The 24249-nt window shown below is 42.0% G+C and overlaps 3 protein-coding genes across 7 annotated transcripts in view; 2 read left to right on the top strand and 1 right to left on the bottom strand.

Annotated features, from left to right (window-relative positions):
* LOC142150999 (uncharacterized) overlaps nt 1–24249 on the top strand; it is a 510250-nt gene that overhangs the window by 33341 nt on the left and 452660 nt on the right. The window lies entirely within an intron of this gene.
* The window catches only part of LOC142150982 (uncharacterized), a 206489-nt gene that overhangs the window by 26797 nt on the left and 155443 nt on the right, over nt 1–24249 (top strand). The gene's annotated exons all lie outside the window — the stretch shown is intronic.
* LOC142150984 (uncharacterized) overlaps nt 21315–24249 on the bottom strand; it is a 343002-nt gene continuing 340067 nt past the window's right edge. For all 5 annotated transcript variants that reach the window (XM_075206216.1, XM_075206215.1, XM_075206218.1 and 2 more), the window contains one exon: nt 21315–23650. In XM_075206216.1, the coding sequence (XP_075062317.1) occupies nt 22713–23650 (938 nt within the window). In that variant the 3' untranslated portion in view covers nt 21315–22712. The remainder of the gene's footprint in view (nt 23651–24249) is intronic.

Below are 24249 nucleotides of genomic sequence, written 5' to 3'. Positions count from 1 at the left end.
ATACATGTTACTCCTCCCCCAGCCTTAGCTTCATGGACAGGTGACACACCCACCTTCTCTTTAAAAGAAAACACCCATCAGTGGCTCTGTTTGCACAGACACACCCTGTCTGTTTGCTGAGAGGAAATCATGTAAGTTAACAAACTTTAAACTACACATACGTTTTTACCTAGTTTAATCTCAACCTAGGTACATAACTGTGCCAATGTTTTATTCTGTTTGTATACTTTCTCTGCCTCTTGTCAGAAAAATGCCTCCCTTTGTTACAATATTTAAATGTATACAAATTTTGTGAAATAAGCACGGAAAAAGTTGTTGAAGGCAGATATGAACATAACAGTCTTCTGTCTTGTACATTTGATAACCCCTAGGGAGATTATCGTGTTTGGTAAAACTTTCTCAAACTTTGTTTTCAGCTTTAGGAACAGCTGGTACAAGGGTCCCTGGGGTAAGCATGGAGAGAGAAGAGTGGGCTCCATTTATAAGACCCATTATGTGTCTTCCAAGTTAACTTTATAAGTGCTGGGTAACCGGGAGTTGCACCTGTGTGCTGCTGGTAAAAGGCTGGGGAGTAATTGGATGCTGCTAAATGAATTTGCAATTTATGACCAGTAAGTGCTGCTGTTTTCTATGTGTGTGCAGTGGCGGATCCAGGGGGGGCGATCGGGGCATTCGCCCCCCCTAGCAGCAAAAAGCTAGGTCCCAGCCGCCGATCAAAACGGGAGGGGCGGGGCTGAGCGGGGGTTGGACTAAATATGGGCCAGCCAATCAGAGTGGTTCCAGCCGGCGATCACAACGGGAGGGGGCGGGGCCAATCGCGGGCGGAAGGCGGGGTTTAACGCGAGCCAGCCAATCAGAGCAAAGGAGGGGCGTGATTATGCAAAATCGCCCCCCTAAACATAAAGTCTAGATCCGCCCCTGTGTGTGTGTGTGTGTGTGTGGTACACTAGGTCCTTCACTTCAGAGAGGGTGCTCCAGTGTATTAGTTAGAAGCCGTACAGGCTAGTCCTTTTGTTTATATTTTGCTTTATGTTCTGTCTATTTAATAAAACTAGCTGCATCTATTTAAACCAAAGCACTGGACTGATGTGACATCCTTGGCTGATGTGTATAAAGTGCGACCGTCTACCCCAGAAGAAACTGTAACCCCAATACGATCTTATGACAATATCTATCTAAGATAGAGTTTAAGTAATACAAAACAATTAAAACTTTGATTAACAAACAAAAAAACTACCAAGATTACTAAGCTATCCTGGGTTCAAACATATACTCCTAGCAGTCAAGTGGTGAAAAAAGCCCCTCTCCAATTGTGGCCTATAGTACAAACAAACCCAGAAGTTCCAGCATTAAAGAAAGTCAAAGTAATGTTCCTCTGATGAAACTGGATTGTCCGGAGAAACGCGTCAGTATTGGTTGCTTTGTATCAGCTGACTAGCTAACCCCGCCTGCCTTACCCCGGGGTACTGTGTGCCGGACTGTTGGAATATCTTTCTCCTGTTTCTACGGAGTTAGTGATCACTATATAGCAAGTTGTAAACTGCGGAGGACCATCCCAGATCATATGAGCTAAGTAAACCAACGCATAGCTTGACACAAGCACTTCAGTTGTCCGAGGTTCCCAGCTACATGCCTACATGGCTTTTGCCGTTTAGCCTATTACAGTTGGTTCATTACATCGCATGATTGAAGTCAGGCGGCTATTGCATTTAATTGCCGGATAAGCAGGCTCAATTCCATATAGGTTTTCTAACCAGGAATTCGAATGCTTAATGTTGAATGGCTGTACGCCTAAATCGTTGACTATTAACTGACTTGTTTTTGTGCTTCTACACACCGTCAACTGCCGCCTTTACTCTACACGTCAAGACTTAATCAAGAAAAAATTCTGTTTACCTCGGCTGACCACTCAATATGCTCATTAACGTTTGAGCTGGATTAATGCTTTGGCCTGATTGTGCCTGATTATATATGTTTACTATTTCACATGTGATGTTCAATGTTTTCATACAGTCCTATTGTTCTATATCCTGCATAGGAGTTTCGTTCGGTCTACCTACCGGTCTGACTATTGTAATCTGATTGGTCCGGACCACAGTATGGTTTAAATTTGCTTGGAATGTATTGACACCGAGTAATACAGGTTAATTTTATACATACTGGTGCACCAGTTTATTCATTCAAGTATACTGTGCAATATGTCGGTGTTGCAATTTTATTGAACTAATAACCAGTGCATGCACGCTGGTCAGTTGTGGTGTTTTTATGTTTAGGCCTTTTAGGCTTTAATCTGTTTATTAAACCATTTTTACAGTTGAATCAGCGCTTATCCTCTATTTTCTCTATATCTCTATTATTAAGTTAGAACCAGATATCTAACTAGAGGCAGCAGCGGCCAACTGTATTTAATACCAACATCTGTAGATTACTCAGCGCCCATTATTGCTTTCATTTTTTATACTATGTGAACAAGATATCGAGGCAGTTTAAATGGCTCTCCATGGATCTGCCATTCGACTAGCAAGTTGAACAACAGGGTGCCAGACACTTTGTAAAAGTGAGGCACAAGTTAGTCATCCTGTGATAGAATACAATTGACCATGTCTCTTTATCAGACAGAGGTGGCGATAGAGAAAATACCTTATTGTGACTGTTAACCACTTGGTTCCATTGGTTAAATACAGTTTCACCAGCAGGACTTAATGGAACTTCATCTTTGAACTGTTTTCTATAAGTATTCTGCTTTTCCAACAATAGGACAGTTTGAATTTAAATTATTTCCTTTTCTCTACTTTCATCTCTTTACTAAACCTGTCACAAATGCCAGATTTTGGGAATGGTCTGATCTCTGCTCGAGTGACAGCTTACCCCCAGAGAGGTGCGGAGTCTAACGGAGGAGAGGTATTCACCAGGGATTCCCACAAGGGAATGTGGTCTTAGCTGCTCTCAACCACAGGTCGCGGGCCTCTAGGGGTGCAGAGCAGATAATACGTAGAACCACCAAGTAGTTGTTAGGCAGAATAGAAGTAGTAGTGAAGAGATGAGCTGCAGAGAGCTGGAGCACTGAGATCCACACAGGTTTGTAACTCTGGAACAGGACCAATGATGAGCGATGCTCTGCAGTGAAGCCACAGGTCTTGACTGTGAGATAAGCTGATGGTGGTGGTGGTAGCGATGAGCTGCAGAGAGCAATAGTACTGAGATCCACACAGGTGTTATAATGCTGGAACAGGATCAATGATGAGTGATGCTCTGCAGTGATAATGCTGGGAAGCGATGAGCTGTACAGGTAATGCTGAGTAGTGATGAGCTGCACCATCCACGATGTCAGGAACAACAGGAGTCAAAGGAGATGCTTCCTATCAGGTAGAGAGACCTGATGATATGACTCTCATAAAAGGGAGGAGGGCCCTTATAAAGGGAACTGGCTGCAGATAATCCAATCACTGCGGAGCAGAGGTTTTAAAGGTTCCCGGGGTTACGCATGCACAGACCAGTGGGCAATATGGCGTCCGATGATAGAGGAACGCCAGGCTGAACAGCAGATAGCGGCAACCAAGGGAAACCAAAGCACACAATGAACCACACGGATCAAAACTGGTGAGATGCGTGATAGTACACCCCCCCCCCCTAAAAATTGTGGGCACTGAACATCTTAGGTTTTGGTTGCCTGGGATTTGTTTAATTAAATCTTTTCATTAGAGCTGGAGCATGAACATCGGAGGTGTCGATCCAAGAACGCTCCTCGGGACCATATCCCTTCCAGTCAACTAGATATTTTATTTTGCCTCGTGAGATCTTAGAATCCATTATTTGGGAAATCTCAAATTCATCTGAATGCTGCACAACCGGAGGAGCCGAAGTTGCCGGAGTAGAGGAAAATTGATTAATAATAAGAGGTTTAATGAGAGAAACATGGAACGAATTAGCAATCCGCAGTGAATCTGGTAATTTCAGCTTGACTGACACAGAATTTATCACTCAAAGGATTTTATAAGAACCGATATAACGGGGTGCAAATTTCATGGATGGGACTTGAAGACGAATGTTCTTGGTTTATAACCAAACTTTGTCTCCCACTTTCAGTGAAGGTACAGCTCAGCGTCTTCTATCTGCAAACCACTTATATCAATGAGATGCCTTCCTAAGACATTTGAAAGTCCGATCCCATATGGTCAAGAAATCTTGGTGGAGTTCATTAGCAGCCGGAACTTGAGTTGGAGAAACAGTCTTGAAGCTGGGTAGATTAGGATGTAACCCATGCACAATAGAAAATGGGGTAGATAACGTGGATTCATGATAAAGATTGTTATGGACAAACTCTGCCCATGGTTGGAGGTCCACCCAATTGTCTTGTGAAGCAGATGAGTATAACCGAATAAAAGTCTCTAGATCCTGATTTATCCTCTCGGTTTGACCGTTGGACTGAGGATGATAGGATGAGGAAAAGTTTAACTGAATATCCAGCAGTTTAAACAATGATTTCCAGAATTTTGCAATGAATTAAACTCCCCGACAATTTCGAGAGGGCATCCATGCAGGCGGAATATCTCTTTGATAAATAATTGAGCAAGCAGCGGAGCTGAAGGCAGACCAGTCAGCGGAATAACGTGCCATTTTCGAAAAGCGGTCAGCAACCACCCATACAGTATTAAATTTCTTGCATGGCGGAAGGTCTATCACAAAATCCATGGAGATGTGCGTCCAAGGTTTGGAAGAAATTGGAAGCGGCACCAGGGGACCAATTGGAGACTGAGGAGGAGTTTCATGTTGCGCACAGATTTGACAGGCTGCCACGAATTGTTTAACATCTTCTCTAAGAGTAGGCCAACAATCGTTTCGGGAAACTATTTCAAAAACTGTAGCCGTGCCTGCGTGACCCATAAACCGGAAACAATGATACCAGCTTAGAAGTTTTTTGCGCTGGTTAGGAGGTGCAAAGCTTTTCCCCAACTTCATTGCTAAAAGTTCCTTATCCCCAATCAAATAATTATTTTCGGCTGGTAGAAATCTACGAGAGAAGAAGGCACATGGGTGGAGTTATTTTTCTGTAGGGAACCTCTGAGATAATACTGCGCCGGCTCCAACCGCTGAAGCATCCACTTCAACAAAGAATGGTAACGAAGTATTAGGTTGTTTTAATACTGGAGCTGTGGAAAAGGACTCTTTGAGAGCATGGAATGCAGATAATGCTGAAGTTGGCCATGTCTTGGTGTCTGCCCCTTTCTTAAATCGGTGCCACAATCGAGGAATAATTCTGGATGAACTGCCTGTAATAGTTGTCAAATCCCAAGAACCATTGGATGGCTTTCAGGCCGGAGGGAATAGGCCAGTTGATAATAGCTTTGACTTTCTCAGGATCCATGCGTAATCCTTGTTCCAACACAATGTTACCCAAAAAGGTCGTTTCTGATGTTTCCAAAAACAAATTTCTCTAGCTTACAAAAGAGATGGTTAGCTCTGAGCCTTGACAGCACCTCCACCACTTGAGCACGATGAGACTTTAAATCCTGCGAGATAATCAAAATATTATTCAAGTAGACGACAACGGAAGAATACAGAAGGTCTCTGAAAATTTTGTTCACAAAACTTTGGAACACTGTTGGGGCACTGCTGAGACCAAACAACATAATCAGGTATTCGTAGTGACCATCTCTAGTATTAAACACTGTTTTTCACTCAACTCCGTCACGTATCCTGATAAGATTATAGGCGCCCCTCAGGTCCAATTTAGTGAATATCTGTGCCCCCTTTATTCGGTCGAATAATTTGGTGACCAGTGGAATGGGATACCTATTTTTTAAGATGATAGCATTGAGCCCTCTGTAGTCAATACAAGGATGTAATGTCCCCTCTTTTTTCTTAGTAAAAAATAATCCTGCACCCATTGGAGAGGAAGAAGGTCAAATAAAGCCTCCAGAAATGTTTTCTTTCACATAATCTGACATGGCTTGCGTTTCAAGAACAGATAGAGGAATGACCCGAGCCCTGGGTGGAATCTAGTCAAGCCCAGGTGTGCCAGGTGTGTGTGTATATATATATATATATATATATATATATATATGTATATACATATACATACACATACATACATACAGAGCTGCCTATAGAAATTTATGGCCCCAGTATAGCAACTCCATGACTCCCCCCTTATATTTAAGCATGGTAAAAAAAATGTTGTGCCGCCGCAAAGCGGTCATACAATTGGGGGCGTGGCAGTACATCATTGGGGGCGTGTCTAGCAGGTGAAAAGCACCAGGCCACCCTCTTACAAAAAAATGCATTACTCACACATGCCCCCTTGCTCAGCAGCTTTGCTCACATATGTCCCCTCTGCCCACATGCTTTAATCACACGTGCCTCCCTCTGCCCATCACCTTTAGTGACACATGCCCCTCTCCATCACCTTTAGTGACACATGCCCCTCTCCATCACCTTTAGTGACACATGCCCCTCTCCATCACCTTTCGTCACAAATGCCCCCTCTCCAGCACACCTTCATCTTACCTTATTCTCCACTGCACAGCATGGGAAGATATCCAGCAGCCCGCCGAGTACCATGTGACCACTGCAGTCACATGACCTGGCGTCTGAAGATACCTGAGCTGAAGGGGATTTAGCTGCTACCGATCCCCCTGCACTCAATAATTTTTTTTAAAAAAAACTACTTTTAAAATGTTTTTTTTTTTTTCAAAGATAGGTCTCCAGAGGGGACTCGGGCCACCAAGCAGGCCCAGGCAATTTGTAGCCGCCCCCTCCCCTCTTGGCGGCTATGTATATATAATTATGTCTCATTTTATGAGGCTAATATCATATTAACAGTAAGGGACCAACAAAAAAAAACGTTATGCTGCACAGTAGTGCCCCAGTTCACATCATACCTCATAATTGTGCCCCCAATTCATCTTATGCCACATAGTTGTGCCCCCAATTCATACTTTGCCACAGTTGCCCCCAGAAACACATAGTATGCCACAGTTGCCTCAGAAATACATAGTATGCCACAGTTGCCCCAGAAATACATAATATGTCACAGTTTCCCCCAGAAATTCATATTTCACAGTTGCCCCCAGAGATACATAATATGCCACAGTTGCCCCCAGAAACACATAGTATGCCACAGTTGCCCCAATACATTTTATGCCACAGTAATGTCCCCAATACCTTTTATGCTACAGTAATGCCCCAATACCTTTTATGCCACAGCAATGCCCCCAATACCTTTTATGCCACAGTAATGCCCTCTTCACACTTCAAAGTGCCTCAAAGTTAAATACTGACTGTTTTGGTTGTAGCACACAAATATCAACTTTAAATTTCAGTGTACAAATAAGCTATCAAGTATTTGTGTGCTACATGAAAACACAGTCAGTATTTAACTTATGTGCAAAACAGAATACTCATTTTCACCCCTTGCATTGTAACATGTTTTGTCCAGGAGACTTAAATAAGAAACTTCTTAATTTAGGTTCCTTAATGAATCAGGGCCAGTGTGTGCAACAAAGTTCATCAGGTGATAGTATGACTAATGTCCTCAGTACAAGTCCAAGTGGGAGAAATATAGATGATAAAGTTACACATATCCTTCTGTACTTCCTATAGTATTCATGAATGGAATGTTCCTCTTTGTTACAGTTTTCCACATGTGGTGATAAAAATATATGGTCATTCTTTAATTCACAGTTGTCACATTCTTCAGTAATGCTTAAGCAATTTCTTTTTAACACAATGAGGGGCATATTTAAGACACACTGCATAGTATGAAGATATTTTTCAATCCTCATCGCATTGATAAGGATTGAAAGATCTTTCATATTTATCAAAAATACTTCAACAGGGACAGCAGTCACTTTAAACTGCTGTCCATGTGAAGTTTATCCCTTACCTTTTTCTCAGACTCTTCGGTGCAAAGAGAACTGTCTCTCCGACATTTTTCTGAAAATCCCAGTGCGCATGAGCCGACCAAACGTATTGGGCATGCGCACAAAGAGACCTGTCCCAGTGCAATACGAGGAACTATTATCATGTGACAGGGAGGGATCACATGATCCCTCCACACATGCACCGTCCAGCTCTGCTCTTCGGAGCAGAGCTGACACGAATGAAAGTTTTCAATTATGTTACTGTACACCAGCTGAAGCAGCTGGTGTACATGTCAATGAAAAAAATAATAATTTTTGGCTATTGTTAAATAGCTTATTGAGCAGTCACCAAACACTGTTAAGGGGAAACGAAGACAGATGCAAAGCAACAGATATCTATGATATCTGCTGCGATGCAGTGATCATAAATCACAATTTTGCAGTTAATCTCCGAAAACATCAGATTTACAGAGGATTTATAAATAGGCCCCCTAAGTGTGAATTGGTCTGACGTAATACAAGTCCAGTAAGACTCTTTTAACGGGGGATAATTTATAAACCTTTGTCCGTCGTACTAAGTAGCAGATCAAGTAGTCCTGCCGAAGGAGTTTATTTGATGTGTCCCTTCAAGAGCTTGTTGCTGGGCTGCCGATCCTATGTGTTCTGTCCTCTAGATAAGTGGAGCGTGTTACAAAATCTGTTTCACAAAGCAGGTCTTTCAATTATAGCCACGGAGCCAGACATATGATGAAAACAACTGTTTACTACAGAGAAAACACAACCCAGGATGCAGTGAACACAGACGGGGTCAGTGTATAATCAGTTATTCAGGTATAGCAAATTAGCAGGAGTAATGCAAATATCAGGTTACCTCCAGGATATGATACAGGTGATTGATTAATGCTGTACAAAGAAGCAGGAACTGGCTAACGATAGATATCCGCAGACACAGAGAAAACAGGCAGCTATCTAAGGTACAAACAAATACAGGCTCAGAAACATTAATGACCAGCAAAGAATACTCGGATAGGCAGCTGTGCTAGTTAACTCCTGGTAGTGGGAAAAGGCAGAACAGCAGCCCCTCTGGTAGATCACAGGTACTGCAGGATAATATAAACAATAGAGTCCAAAATAGTCCCAGAGGCAGGAGCTGCCGAGATGTAACAGCCTCCTGAGGATTGTTGCAGAAGACGCGAGACAGATCATAACATTATCGCCCCCTTACAAGAGTGGATTCCAGACGCTCCATAAAAGTGCCTTTCAGGCTTTTTTCTTCTTTTGCTTTCTCTTCTTCTGAGATTTTCTCAGAGAGACAATTGAGCCCTTTACCAATGGAGTGCAGAGAAAGCCCAATTCTTCTTGTCTCCAAGAGACAAGAAGAATCGGGTTCCAAACCATCACTGGCATTAGTGTAAGCTCATAAACTGTGCGGCGGGAAATGGGTTTCCATAGCTGAGCAGCTGCATCCAAGCCATACGTCACCAAGACCAATGCCAAGAGTCGGATGGAGTGGTGTAAAGCACACCGACACTGGACTGTGGAGCAGTGGAAAGGTTTTCTGTGGAATGACAATTCTCTGTTTGGCAGATGGGCGAGTCTGAGTTTGGCGGATGCCAAGAGAATATTACCTGCCTGACTGCATTATGCCAACTGTGAAGTTTGGTGGAGGGTTAATGGTATGGGGCTGTTTTTCAGGGGTTTGGGCTAGGCCCCTTATCTCCAGTGAAGGACAATCTTAATGCTTCAGCATACTGTCGAAGTCAGCAAATTGGATAAAGTCATTTCAATTAAAGTCGAGCAAACTTGGTTGTCTTTGTCTGAAAAGATGCGTACGGTACGCTACGGCGTGAAAGGGCATACGCATCCACTACACGTGGCAGCAACAGTAATTGGTCTTTTACCATACATTCGCACAAACACGCATACTTATAAAATAGTACACATTAATGGTAGTTGCAACACAGTCAGTTATGTCGAAATATAGTAGTATTTATATGTTATATTAGAGTTACATGCATATTAGTGAAATACACGGAACAGGTTGAAGGAATCATATCATGAGTGGTATCATAATAAACCTCTTTACATATCCTACTGTTTGGTTCACTCTGCGAGGGAATCGCAGAGTGCATACACAAGTTATGAATGATAGGGAATTATGAACTACTTAAGACTAAGGAATCTTGGCGGGAAGAGCCGAGCATACCCCCTAGAGAGGTGACCCCCTCCTTTGGATTCCTTAGGATGAACTAGCCAATGATTGACAACCCCTTGGACCTTCCTGAGACCTGGACCAATAGATGCAAGCTATACCATCTTCATTGTGTTATTGTATTTTTGTGTGTATATAAGCAGCAGCTTCACATCTAGTGTTCAGACATCTTGTCCCCAAACTTCAGGATTGAATGACTGCACACTGGATCCAGAGCGCCTGCGATAAGTAACGGCTGTATTTATTATCACTTCGCTTGAGCATATTATTCTACTATTTGCGAATAAATCTTTGTGTGTTGGAAACACAAATCGAGGTTCGACAATCGTTATTGGTTAGCGACAATACGCACATAACAATTTGGGGGCTCGTGAGCTTTGGAGGTTTCGTTGCCGATGATACGCAAGACCAATGGATTTCGGTTCCGCAACAAAGGGTGGAGACGCGTCATATACGGGTAAGAACGCAATGTGTTCAAAACCTGAATTTGACTCTGTGTTGTGAAACCGAATGTCCGTTTTGCATTATCTAGGGCACGCTAACTAGAACCTAGGGACAAAAGAGAAAACTGTTTCTTTTTACTGTCATTGTGCATTTTAACTGTATTGCATTGCTTAACGTATGTGTATTTCCTGCTGTGCGTACGCGAACTTCCGGTAGATTTGCCACGTGGTTAAACAATCGTCTTGATAGTTATTATATGTGCATAATATAATTACTTGTGAAAGCCTCTGAGATATTATTACTGTTGTTGGGAACTTTTGATTTTCTGCGCAGAAAAGGTGTATAGTGTGTGATTTTGTAACGTAGATACACTGTTTATTATTCATTGTGCTCAGTTGCTGTCTGACGAGGCGGATTGACCAACTGAAGGACGGTATACAGGGCAGGTATACCGAATGCGAAAACAGATCGCAAGGTTTGCTAATAATTAGTATTGGTAGGCAGTGCGATCTAACCGCACCGTTAGTGCGAATTGGTGAAGCAGCTAGGAGGAATTATATTGGAAAGGCTGGTTGATTGTATCGACTTTGTTCTCCCAGTTATAATAAACTCAACAGATTTTGTGGTTTAGCCAGGGTATCGAGGAGCTGATAGCCCTTGGGTCCCACAGTGATATTGTCTGTGTTAGGGGTCCTTGTTTAATACAAGAGGAAGTGAGTGGACGCGGCTTGAGCAAATACGTTCACGGCCAGTAAGAGATCTCTAGCGGTAGAGTGTTTGTAGCAAATTGTTGAAAGCGTTCTGCATAGATTGGTGTTGTTCAACATGGGTGCTAAGCATACGCTAGAGATGGTCAGTGTACTGCCTAAGGAAGGTCCTATTGGTTCAGCGAGGTTTCTCATGTGTAAGAAATATGGTGCATACGCAACTGTGTATTGTGACACGTGGGTCAAGATGACCAAAGATTGTGATAGGCCTTTCCCAACAATAGGAAGTTTTAATGCAGAGGTACTAAATACTGTAAAAGATAAAGTATGGTTGATTAACTCAACGAAAGTGAGGAATAAACATAATGATTGTTTAAAATTGTGGCAAATGGAAGGTAACACGTGGCAGAGCAGCGAATGCAAAGCGGAAGTAGGCGTGGCGAAAAGCGCGCGCACGGCGGAAGTAGCCGTTGAGAAGCGTGGCGAACTCAGCGCAAGCGCGCCCCTGCCACCTTATGTGGCGGGAGCGGTAAGTACAGCCGGTATTAAAACTGAAAAAAGAAAAATTGCTAAGTTGTATTCTGTTTCAAGCCAGTTTAAAACAAGTGTATCAGAAGATGAAGATGAACCCACTGTGATTTCGGCCATTGCCCATGCTGTTAGTGTACTAGAGGCTCAGCGCAAGTATGAGAAAATGGCTGAGATAGGTGAGAGTAGCGTGATCACTAGGAGTGAAAGCGTTCTAAATCTTGAACCAGCAAATCCTGTAGTGTCCCCTGAAGTCAGTGTACCAGAGGGTGCATACCCAGTCCGCACAATATCAGTTCCCAATGGGAAACCGGATAAGGATGGTGTAGTTCCTTTAAGAAATGTTACAATGCATTGTCCCTGGACTAGATCAGAATTACGTTCCATTATGACTGAATTCCCAGATCCTAGAAAGGAGTTAGCTAAATGTCAGAAATTTGTTAAAGACGTAGGAAATGCCCACGAACCAACCAATAAGGATTGGCGTGTCATCCTCCCAATACTAACATACAAAAATTTATTGAAGATTGTTTGTTGGAGGAAGATGACACCTTGACTGATGAGATTAACCAAAAGAATATAGAACAAATTGTCAAACACTTAGCCATCTATTTTCCAGTAGTAGTAAATTGGAGTAAGATTTTCACCATTAAACAAAAGGATAGTGAAACAGCAGCAGATTACTTCATTAGAGCTATAGCAGCGATAACACGGTTTACTGGGATATCCAACATAGGGGAGGACCCACATCATAGGGAAGTAGCTGTAGGAGTATTAATGGATGGCCTTAGAGAAAATTTAAAATCCAGAGTACAAACCACATTACCTAATTGGAGAGGCATCACAGTAGATTCTCTTAGGGAGTCTGCTGTGGAGCACGACAAAAACCTTTTTAGACCAAAGGAGGAGAAAGGTGATAGGTTAATGACGGTGAGTATACAGGCTCTAGAGGGGATGCATACACAACCACCAGCATACAACCCACATAATAAAAAAACATAGAGTGATCAGATCTTTCAATTGTAATGAAGAAGGACACATGAGGAGGGATTGTAAAAAAAGACAGATACAACCCTAGAGGTGGGACACATAGATATCCTCCAAGGAAAAATTCACATAGAATCGAAGACTCACATCTACCCGCACATATTATAACCACAAATATTGCGCGGGAAAATGATAGTCAGCGCTAGGGGTCAGGTCATACCTGTAGTCTACAGCCAGTGAGGTTAACTGAGAGTCAGAGTGAAGAACCAACAATGATAGTTGACATAGCTGGTAGGAAAGAAACTTTTCTTGTAGATACAGGGGCGGCCCGGTCTGTGATAACCTCTCCTTTCAATCTACAGGTGACCAGTAAAACAATTCCAGCCATCGGGGTAACGGGAAAAGTGTTGCATTATCCACTAACTAAACCAGCTGAGATTACTATTGGGCCCCTGCATACCAAGCATTCGTTTCTCTTGGCTGCGGCGGCTCCTACTAACTTGCTAGGGAGAGACTTGTTATGTAAAATGGGATGTGTCATATACTGTACTTCTGATGGTGTGTTCTTAGATATACCGGAGAAGGTCGCACATGAGGTGCAGGATATATTGGACACCCCTCAAAGGTTAATGTTACACTCTCCTGTTATAGAACACAGTCCATCTCAAGTAAAGGGGATGTTGCTGGAAATACCAGGTTCACTATGGACCAGAGATGGACAGGACACTGGACTGATGGCAAACGTAGCCCCTGTCATGGTCAATCTAAAAAGTGGTAGGATAGCTCCAAAAATCCCACAGTATCCATTAAAACCGGAGGTGGAACTAGGGGTATATCCTGTTATTGAGAAGCTGTTACAACAAGGGATTTTAATTCGTACAGCCAGTACAGCAAATAGTCCCATTTTCCCTGTGAAAAGAATGGGGGGAGGGGCTATAGATTAGTCCAGGACTTAAGGGGAATTAATAAAGTCGTTGAGAGCCAATTCCCCGTAGTGCCGAATCCAGCTGTCATCCTCATGCAGATTCCACTGTCTGCCAGTCATTTTACTGTCATTGATCTATGTTCTGCTTTCTTCTCAGTCCCTCTTCACCCTGACTGCCAATACCTTTTTGCATTCTCCTACAGGGGAGTGCAATACACATGGACCAGACTACCCCAGGGGTTCATTGACAGCCCCAGTATTTTCTCCCAAGCCTTACATGACTGTTTGCAATCCTTTCAACCCCACAATGGGTCTGTTCTAATTCAATATGTGGATGATTTGTTGTTGTGCTCTGATTCTTTTATGTCATGTTTACATGATACTAAATTGTTGATGCTTCATCTTTCACAAACAGGGCACAAGGTGGCAAAGGATAAATTACAGCCATGTCAGACTAAGGTCAAATACTTAGGACACTGCCTCACTAAGGGGCTAAGACACCTGACAACCGACGGTACGCCTTTGGGGTAGTGCACGATTTTGGGGCCCTTTGGCGTCTTAGAAACTTTACGACAGCAGCAGGTACACCAGTGGCACACTCACAACACATAAAAGGACTTCTGACAGCGATACAGTTACCCAGAACAGTAGCCGTCATAAAGTGCAAAGCTCATACCTTTGAAGAAGACCCAGTGTCATTGGGCAACAACAGGGCAGACGAAGCTGCTAAAAGGGCAGCAGGGCGACCTATGACTGTATCGACCGAGACTATGATGGTTTTTCAGACATTAGACATGCAGAAATTAATTGAAATACAAGATTTGTGTTCCCTGCAGGAAAAGGCGGTCTGGAAGGCGAAGGGATGTGGTCAAGAGTCCTCAGGACTCTGGAGGGATGGACAAGGTAAGCCTGTAGCTCCCCGAACATACTATCCAAGCCTGGCTGAAGCAGCACACGGTCTGACTCACCTGGGTAAAGAAGGTATGTGCAAACTGGTGAGAGCATACTGGTGTGCTCCCGGATTTTCCTCTCAGGCTGGTAAGAAAGCAATGTCATGTCTTACTTGTTTGAGGAAAAATGTTGGAAAAACTATTCCAACTGAGCCATCCCACATCCCTCCTACAGACAGGCCTTTTCAGGTAATACAAATTGACTATATCCAATTACCACCGTGCAGGAATCTAAAGTATGTGTTAGTGTGTATTGATGTGTTTTCCGGTTGGGTAGAAGCATATCCAGCAGCCACTAATACTGCTTTGTTCACTGCAAAGAAAATTGTACAAGATTTTGTATGTAGGTTCGGTATCCCTAGAATCATTGAAAGTGATAGGGGTACCTATTTTACTGGTGATATCTTCCAAAACATGTGTAAACTCATGGGAATCAGTAGCAGACTTCACACCCCTTACCGACCACAAGCCAGTGGTAAGGTGGAGAGAGTAAACGGTACTATAAAGAACAAGCTTGGTAAGATAATGGCTGAAACTGGGTTGGCATGGCCTGAGGCTTTGCCATTGGTCCTCCATAGCATTCGGACCACTCCTAGACCTCCTCTTAATCTGTCCCCCTTTGAGATACTGTTCGGACGACAACCTCATTTGATCGTGAGTCCACAAGACGACTTGAAGTGTAATAATGAAGTGACTGTACAATATCTTATAAGAATGAGTAGACAGCTAAAGCAACAGCAACAAAAACTAAAAATGCTGTCACCTGGTATGCCAGAAACGAACTGTCATGATGTTGAACCTGGAGACTGTGTTATGATCCACAATTTCTTACGTTCAGGTTGTTTAACAGACTGTTGGGAAGGCCCGTACCAAGTGCTGCTGACCAGTACTACATCACTGAAGGTTGCAGAGAGAGACACTTGGGTCCATTCCACCCACTGCAGGAGAGTCCATAATCTGGAGAAAGTGCAAGATAAAGCTAAGACCAACGACATAGATCTGTCACTCGTGAGTCTGTTCCGGGAGACCTAAAGCCTGCAGTCGAGACACCTGAACCAGAGACGTTGCCCCAGAACTATCCTTCCAGCGATGGAGTGGCGGTTTTTGTTTTCTTTTGTTCCAGGATTTTCCTTGTTTTTATTTTTTTAGGACATTCTATTTTTGTGAAGGAGGATGGAGGACGGAGGAGAGTTCTGGGAGTGATACGGATGAAATGGAGGCAGAAGAAAAGTTATTAGGATACTCAGAGCAGCCCATTATCAAACTTGGTCCGGGGGTTATGAAAAGGTCTGCTAGCTCAGGAACTCGGAGGCAATGTGAGGGGCTATTGTCTGACGAGTATTGTATATGCAAATTCTGCGACTCCCTAGTTGAAGAGAGATGCATCCAACGATGCCAGTCCCCCAGTACTCTGAATATAAGCGGGCATCCTTTGGAGGATTATCACTCCCTGGTGGGTAAGGTGCTAAACCAGACCGAGTGTTGGGTGTGCTCTCACGTGCCGCAAGGGCAGCATAATATAGGACTAGTGCCATTCCCTCTAAACATATCCGAAGTACTCGAATTGAGGGGTGGGAGGCCCATAGACGGGAGGTACAATAACACTAGGTCCCCTAGTCTGACGCTTCGACAATACTCCATAGGCAGATCTTTGCTGTGCCTAAACATATCTCATGCAAAGCGCCTGGAGAATTGGGAGGCTGACCCATCAGATCAGACAATGGCTCGCCACACTCATTTTAGAGGGAGACTCACAAGGTCACTAATAGGCAGGAATTTTGATGGAAGTCACAAATTAGGGCGTATAACCAAACATAAGAAGGTATCCATTGGAAAAGTCTCTACAGATAAATGTAAAAATGTCATTAATGCCGACACGTGTCTAGAGCAAATGGAGACACTAGGCATGGGTAGTTTTATCAAAACTCTGTGTGATATAATTCATGGGCATACTGTTCTTTATGTTCTCCCTGATGATGTGTATTTAGTTTGTGGAAGGAAAGCTTATTCCTGGGTGACTCCGAGTTCCAAGGGCTTGTGTTTCTTCGCTAAACTGGTTCCTGAAATCATGACTATTACTCATGAAAAAATGGTTGGTATTCACAAGACTACATCACCACCATACATACACACACACAGTATGAACACCGTGGCAAGAGAAATATGATTCCTGGTGAGGAACCCATAGCTACAAAATTGATTAGTGAAACTGCTGGTTTCCAAGTTTTGGTTGCTCTAGATCTCACCAGGACCGCTCGGGGAACATTAAACTTTAAATATATCCAAGACCTAGCTAAATTAATAGATAATATCACCGAGATGTATGATGACACTTTCAGGTATACTGGAAGGGAGCTACAAGCGTACAAGAAGGAGTTGGTGCAACATAGACTGGTACTAAATTATCTCACCTCTATTACTGGTGGGTACTGTGTGACACTGGCCACCCAGTTCGGTGTCAAATGTTGCACGTACATTACTAATAATACGGATGACCCTAAAGAGGTTATAGACCAGAAGATGGATGAAATTTTGCAGCTGAAATGGGAATTTCGAAAGAGCCATAATTCTTCGTTATATGAGGTCGGGGAAAAGGTGGCGGGTTGGTTCTCGTGGTTGAACCCTGTGAAATGGTTCTCCGGTCTGGGGGAGTGGGTACAGGAAATGGTTGCTAGTGTAGGTAAGCTCCTTCTCCTTATACTGGGTGTCATCTTAGCAATTGGTTTAGTTGTCAAATGTGTTCCTACTGTGTTGAAGTGTGGAAAATGGTCTAATAGGAGTAACACTGAGAAAGAGACTGAAAGGGTGGTACCAGATACCGAGATCATGGTCTGTAAAGAAGTATTGTATAACCCTGAACTTGAAACGGTGATTGGGTGATAGTTTATTACACTATCAAAGGGTGGAGCTGTCGAAGTCAGCAAATTGGATAAAGTCATTTCAATTGAAGTCGAGCAAACTTGGTTGATGAAAAGATGCGTACGGTACGCTACGGCGTACAAGGGCACGCTACGGCGTGAAAGGGCGTACGCATCCACTACACGTGGCAGCAACAGTATTTGGTCTTTTACCATACATTCGCACAAACACGCATACTTATAAAATAGTACACATTAATGGTAGTTGCAACACAGTCAGTTATGTCGAAATATATTAGTATTTATATGTTATATCAGAGTTACATGCATATTAGTGAAATACACGGAACAGGTTGAAGGAATCATATCATGAGTGGTATCATAATAAACCTCTTTACATATCCTACTGTTTGGTTCACTCTGCGAGGGAATCGCAGAGTGCATACACGAGTTATGAATGATAGGGAATTATGAACTACTTAAGACTAAGGAATCTTGGCGGGAAGAGCAGAGCATACCCCCTGCAGAGATGACCCCCTCCTTTGGATTCCTTAGGATGAACTAGCCAATGATTGACAACCCCTTGGACCTTCCTGAGACCTGGACCAATAGATGCAAGCTATACCATCTTCATTGTGTTATTGTATTTTTGTGTGTATATAAGCAGCAGCTTCACATCTAGTGTCCAGACATCTTGTCCCCAGACTTCAGGATTGAATGACTGCACACTGGATCCAGAGCGCCTGCGATAAGTAACGGCTGTATTTATTATCACTTCGCTTGAGCATATTATTCTACTATTTACGAATAAATCTTTGTGCGTTGGAAACACAAATCGAGGTTCGACAATCGTTATTGGTTAGCGACAATACGCACATAACAATTCCAAGTCATTTTGGACAATGCTATGCTTCTAACTTGGTGGAAATTTTGGGGAAGGCCCTTTTCTATTCCAACATAACTGTGCCCCAGTGCACAAAGCAAAGACTACATGGTTTGATGAGTTCGGTGTGGAAGAACTTGACTGGCCTGAACAGAGCCATGACCTCAACCCCATCGAACACTTTTGGGATGAACTATAACGAAGATTGTGAGCCAGGCCTTCTCGTCCAACCTCAGTATCTGACCTCATAAATGCTCTACAGAATTAATGGGCACAAATTCCCACAGAAACACCATCTTGTGGAAAGCCTTCCAAGAAGAGTGTAAGCTGCCATCACTGCAAAAGGGGGACTAACTTCATATTAAAGTATATGTATTTGAATACAATGTCATTACAGTCCCTCTTGGTGTGATGGTCAAACATCCAGGTACTTTTGTCCATATAGTGTAAGTTTGTTTAGAAGTGTCCAGAGCATTTCGATAGGAGTGGTAGATAGCAGTATATGTGATGAAATAATTTCAGGTGCACTGCTTTAGAGAGACGAAGTTGTTGGGCGATGTTCCTCTTGTTTGGTGTTGTTCCTGTTCTTAGTGCGGTGGGGTGATCCAGAGTAGCTAATGTTTGGTGTTTCTTTGGAATGAAGTGGTTGCTTGATGTTATTCCTCTTGTTGGACATTGGTGTACTAGTTGCATGTTTGCCTTTAAACACATTGCTGTTTTAAATGTCACTGTCAAAGTCGCCGAAAAATCGGTGCATTGCAAAAATCGATCCTTAATACATTTACACCCTGAACTAGTTTGTCCTGTTGAAGAAAGAGATGGTAGCAGAATGTGGGTGGTCTTCTGGATCCACAGAAAAAGATCAAAGTGGTGATGTTCAGGTATCACGAAACCACTTCACTCCGAAGGAACACCAAATCCACTCTGAGAGCACTCCACTAAACTAAGAAAAGGAACACAAAGAACCAAATGGGAGGAACATCTTTAATTAAACTGCCATTTTCTATAGTGACAGCTGATTGATACAACTACCCCTAAGTGTTAATGGCTTAGGGTAGGTAGCCAATATACATGACGATATGGAATTACAGGAAATGACACAATATAGGAACCTGTTAGCTGACCATTATAGGGAATAGTAAAATAATAGATCATATATAGCCAACCAATAACCACTCCCACCCCCAACACTCACTAGTCCCATATACTTTATACATGATATCCCCTTAACAGATGCTCCCTTATTTAATTTTCTTTTCACTTTACATAATCTTAAGAAAAACAAGAAGTTTGTATTAAGCCTGTATTAACTAGATTGTACGCTCCTCTGAGCAGGGCCATCTCTCCTCCTGTTTCCACCACTTCTAACTCTGCTCTCCAGCTACTTAGCCCTCCTCCTCGAGGGTCCTCCCCCCCACGTCCACTCTCGCTCCCTCCTCCCCCCTGGGGGTCTCCCTGTCTTCCGCGCCCTCCTCCCCCGCCCTCTCTAGCTGTGCATTGAGCGTACTGAGTTGCTGTGTTTACTGTACTGTGCTGTCTCCCATTGTATTGTGATTTTGTTTGTCTCTGTACGGCGCTGCGGATGCCTTGTGGCGCCTTATAAATAAATATTAATAATAATAATAACTACATTTCACAGGTGTGTTTCAACGTTTTTATTACATACATATCTATATATTTAGTGACATAAGCACAGATAAAGTTGAAGGCAGATATGTATCTAAGGCTGGGTACACACTGGCCCGATGACTGCACGAAAAACCTCCAATCAGCCGACATCCACCCGTTTGGTCTGATACTGTGTGTGTATAGTGACACGATGATCTAAAGTCGTCCCAAAGTGCCGATCATCGTTTCATTGGTTGGTTGTACTGTTTAATATTTTCCAACCAATCATGTAGTGTGTAGGCCCTCATGCTCACGATCTCCAGAGTTTACAGAGTCGGGATCTTTTCAACCGCTGCCAGCAATGAATGTCCCAATGAATAAACGTAGAGAGTGCTGTAAAAAGAATAATTCATTTGTTCGTTCGGAGACAGAATGTTTGGTTTCAGAGTAACAGAAGCTAACAAAATTCGTTAGGACATGTGGATAGCTATAACAAGGCAGTTTTAATCAGTGTGACAATAATGAATGAATATTGTGCTGTCATTAGCTGAAGACTAGAGGACCAGATATCTGAAGGTAAATCGTGTCAGTGTTTATGCATGAATCGTCAGACTAAATGGACTTTCAATAGTTGGTTGGAAAATTCTTCAGTGTGTACCTAGCCTAACAGTCTTCTGTCTTGTACTCTTATAAACCCCAGGGAGATTGTTGTGTTTGGGAAAACTTTCTCACAATTTGTTTTCAGTTTTAGGAAAAGCTGTTATAAGGTTCCCTGGTGTATGAATGGAGGGAGAAGGGTGGGCTCCCTTCATAAGACCCATTCTGGGTTTTCCAAGTTACCTGTATCATTGCTGTGTAATAAGGAGTTGCACCTGCGTGTTGCTGGGGAGTAGTTGGATGCTGTCGAGATAGTGCACTTCATGACCAGTAAGTGCTGTTGTTTTGTATGTGCGTGTGGAACACTAGGTCCTTCACTTCAGAGAGGGTGTTCCAGTGTATCAATTAGAAGCTCTGCTCTACAGGCTAGTCCTTTTGTTTAGATTTTGTGGCTTTTGAATAAAACTAGCTGCAGCTGCTTAAACCATAGCACTGGACTGATGAGACATCCTTGGCTGATGTGTATGAAGTGCAGCCGTCTACCCCAGAAGAAACTGTAACCTCAATACGAACTTATGACAATATATATCAAAGATAGAGTTTAAGCAATACACAGAACTTAAACTTTGATTAACAAACAAAAAACTACCAGGATTGCTACGCTATCATGGGTTCAAACATATTCCACTAACAGTCAAGTGGTAAAAAAAAAGCCACTCTCCAATTGTGGCCTATAGTACGATCAGACCCAGAAGTTCCAGCATTAAAGAAAGTCAATATAATGTCCTGCTATAAAAAGGATAAAGATCATATTATAATGTCTGATAACAAACGTAACTACAACTAAACCCCAACAGACCTATTAAACAACTAGAAAGGGTTGCTTTAGTTGCCCAAATTGTTGTTATTTAGACACAGTTAATACATTCCATCACCCCCATTCTGGAATTAAATATTTAATCAATTTTTCTTTAACCTGTACCAGTCGCTTTGGGATTTACATCATGATATGCCCCTTGTGGCTTATACTATGTGGGCAAGACATTGAGGCAGTTTAAAGAGCGCATGGCTCTCCATCGATCTACCATTCTACTAGCAAGTTGAACAACGGGGTGCGACACTTAGTAATAGTTAGGCACAAGTTAGACATCCTGCGATACAAAACAATGTCCATGTACCTTTATCAGCCAGGTTGCGATCGAGAAAATACCTTATTGTGACTGGAAGCCACTTGGTTCCAATGATTAAATACAGTTCCTCCAGCAGGACTTAGTGGAAATTTATCTTTGAACTGTGCTCTATAAGTATTCTGGTTTTCCAGCAATAGGACAGTTTGGATTGAAATGATTTCCATTTCTCTACTTTCATTTCTGTACTAAACCCCAATAATTAGAAATAATTTATGTACACAAGTTATTCTCTTTTCCGCTATATTCATTTGTTTTTTTTAAACTCTTATTTATTTGTCTGCTCACATTTATTAACCTATGTTCATTATGAGACAGATATCCTTTTATGACACTTGTTGTTTTCATGCCGTGTACAGTAGCTTTGTACGACTGAACCTTGCATCATGATTAGTGTATTGCGATACAAGTGATTATATATGTTAAGCCCAGTTTATGTCCCTATTATTCATCACCATGCATTTTATATACGTTTTCTATCTTCCCTATTGGGATTCACTGTTTGTCATAGTTCATTTAACCGATTTCACCAGCACGCTAACTACAGCATGGAATGGCGGATATTCACGCTAAACTCTTGCACCTAGGTGAGTAACACACGTCTATATATTACTTTATTTAATTCAATATTGCATATGCTATCACTGATGAAAGTTCTGGATTAACTGAAATGTTGTACATTATGGATTCAAATTACTTTTTGACACTATTTCAGGCTCAAATCCTTGAGTACCGCCCTTTTATTCAGCATGACTTGCATTTTGCTTGAGGTGAGCACCCGAGTCAGTAAAATGTTTGGATTATGAGTGCCAAGCTCTGTACTGCTATATCATCTATTTTAATCAACTGATTTCACAATATTTGGAGTATCACAGCAACCTTGTTTCATATTCAATTGCTTTTGTCCTGTGTGAATTTTCTGATGTTTGACAAGTTTTGATTTGTTTATAAACCATTTTTCACCCTAAATACATGGCAATGGTTTCTCACCTGTGTGAGTTCTTTGATGTTTAACAAGACTTACTTTATGCTTAAAACATTTCCTACACTCAGAACATAAAAATGGTTTCTCGCCTGTGTGAGTTCTCTGATGTTTAACAAGACTTACTCTATGTTTAAAACATTTCCTACACTCAGAACATGGAAATGGTTTCTCGCCCGTGTGAGTTCGCCGATGTTCAACAAGTTGTGACTGCTGTGTAAAACATTTCCCACACTCAGAACATGAAAATGGTTTCTCACCTGTGTGAGTTCTCTGATGTCTAATAAGTTTTGATTTGTTTATAAACCATTTTTCACACTCAGTGCATGGTAATGGCTTCTCATCTGTGTGAGTTTTCTGATGTTCGACAAGAGAAGATTTACATGCAAAATATTTCCCACACTCTGAGCAAGGAAATGATTTCTCACCTGTGTGAGTTCTCTGATGTTTAACAAGATTTGATTTGTGTGTAAAACATTTCCCACACTCAGAGCAAGAAAATGGTTTCTCACCTGTGTGAGTTCTCTGATGCTCAACAAGATGTATTTTTCGTGTAAAACATTTCCCACACTCAGCACATGGAAATGGTTTCTCAGCTGTGTGAGTCCTCTGATGTTCAACAAGATTTGATTTTCGTGTAAAACATTTCCCACAATCAGAACATGGAAATGGTTTCTCACATCTGTGAGTGTTCTGTTTTTTATGAAGAGATAATGTAACGGTAAAGCTTTTGTTATCAGGGGAACAATCCTCATGATTAGAGGGATCAGATGATTTTTCTGGTCTGTGAAGTATTGGATGTATATTTAGGGCAATGGGGTTTCCTCCTGGAGAATCTTGAGTGATTTTATCATCTTCTATTTCATAATCTGTAGATACAATGAATTTTCCTTCTGAGATTTTCCTGTGTTTGCATCCATCTGCAGGAAATAGAATATATGAAAACAGACATCTTATTTTACATGAACAGATTAAAATGCAACATTTTCATACTATAAGTGAGTTCAAATGTCCAGCTATTTAATTTCAATCTGCAAACTACAAATACGTCATCATAATTATTAAACTGCATTACCAAGCACATTGCTTGGACTCAGCAACAGTGACAAACAGAGTACATCCAGATTCATCAACTTCAGCCAAAATGCAGACTTTACACACTGCAGTAATATATAACTACAAACAAGTTCTGCATTTATGTAGCCATTGTGGGTGGTTTGCTTGTTACTTTATTTGGTGCACCAAACAGCGATTGGTTATTGAACATTAAGAAATGTATATGATGGTGCCAATAAATTATGTTTTTTAATTATAAAACATATAGTATCTATATGTTGTAGAAGTAGTAACGTTTCTGTCCTCAGCACTGTATATTTTTTTATTTTAATTTTAGACTTTACACACTGCCCAGCCAGGATCCTAGGACAGGAAGCTTCAATAGCCAGTGACATTGTTCAACTAGGCATTGTCCTCACACACACAAACACTGGAGTCTCAAAAGTAGAGTAGACTTGGGTTA

The sequence above is a fragment of the Mixophyes fleayi genome, chromosome 4 (genome assembly GCF_038048845.1).
Source record: "Mixophyes fleayi isolate aMixFle1 chromosome 4, aMixFle1.hap1, whole genome shotgun sequence".
In the NCBI taxonomy this organism is placed as follows: Eukaryota; Metazoa; Chordata; class Amphibia; order Anura; family Limnodynastidae; genus Mixophyes; species Mixophyes fleayi.
Note: the sequence above shows the minus strand (reverse complement) of the source record. Positions and strands in the feature narration are given on the sequence as shown.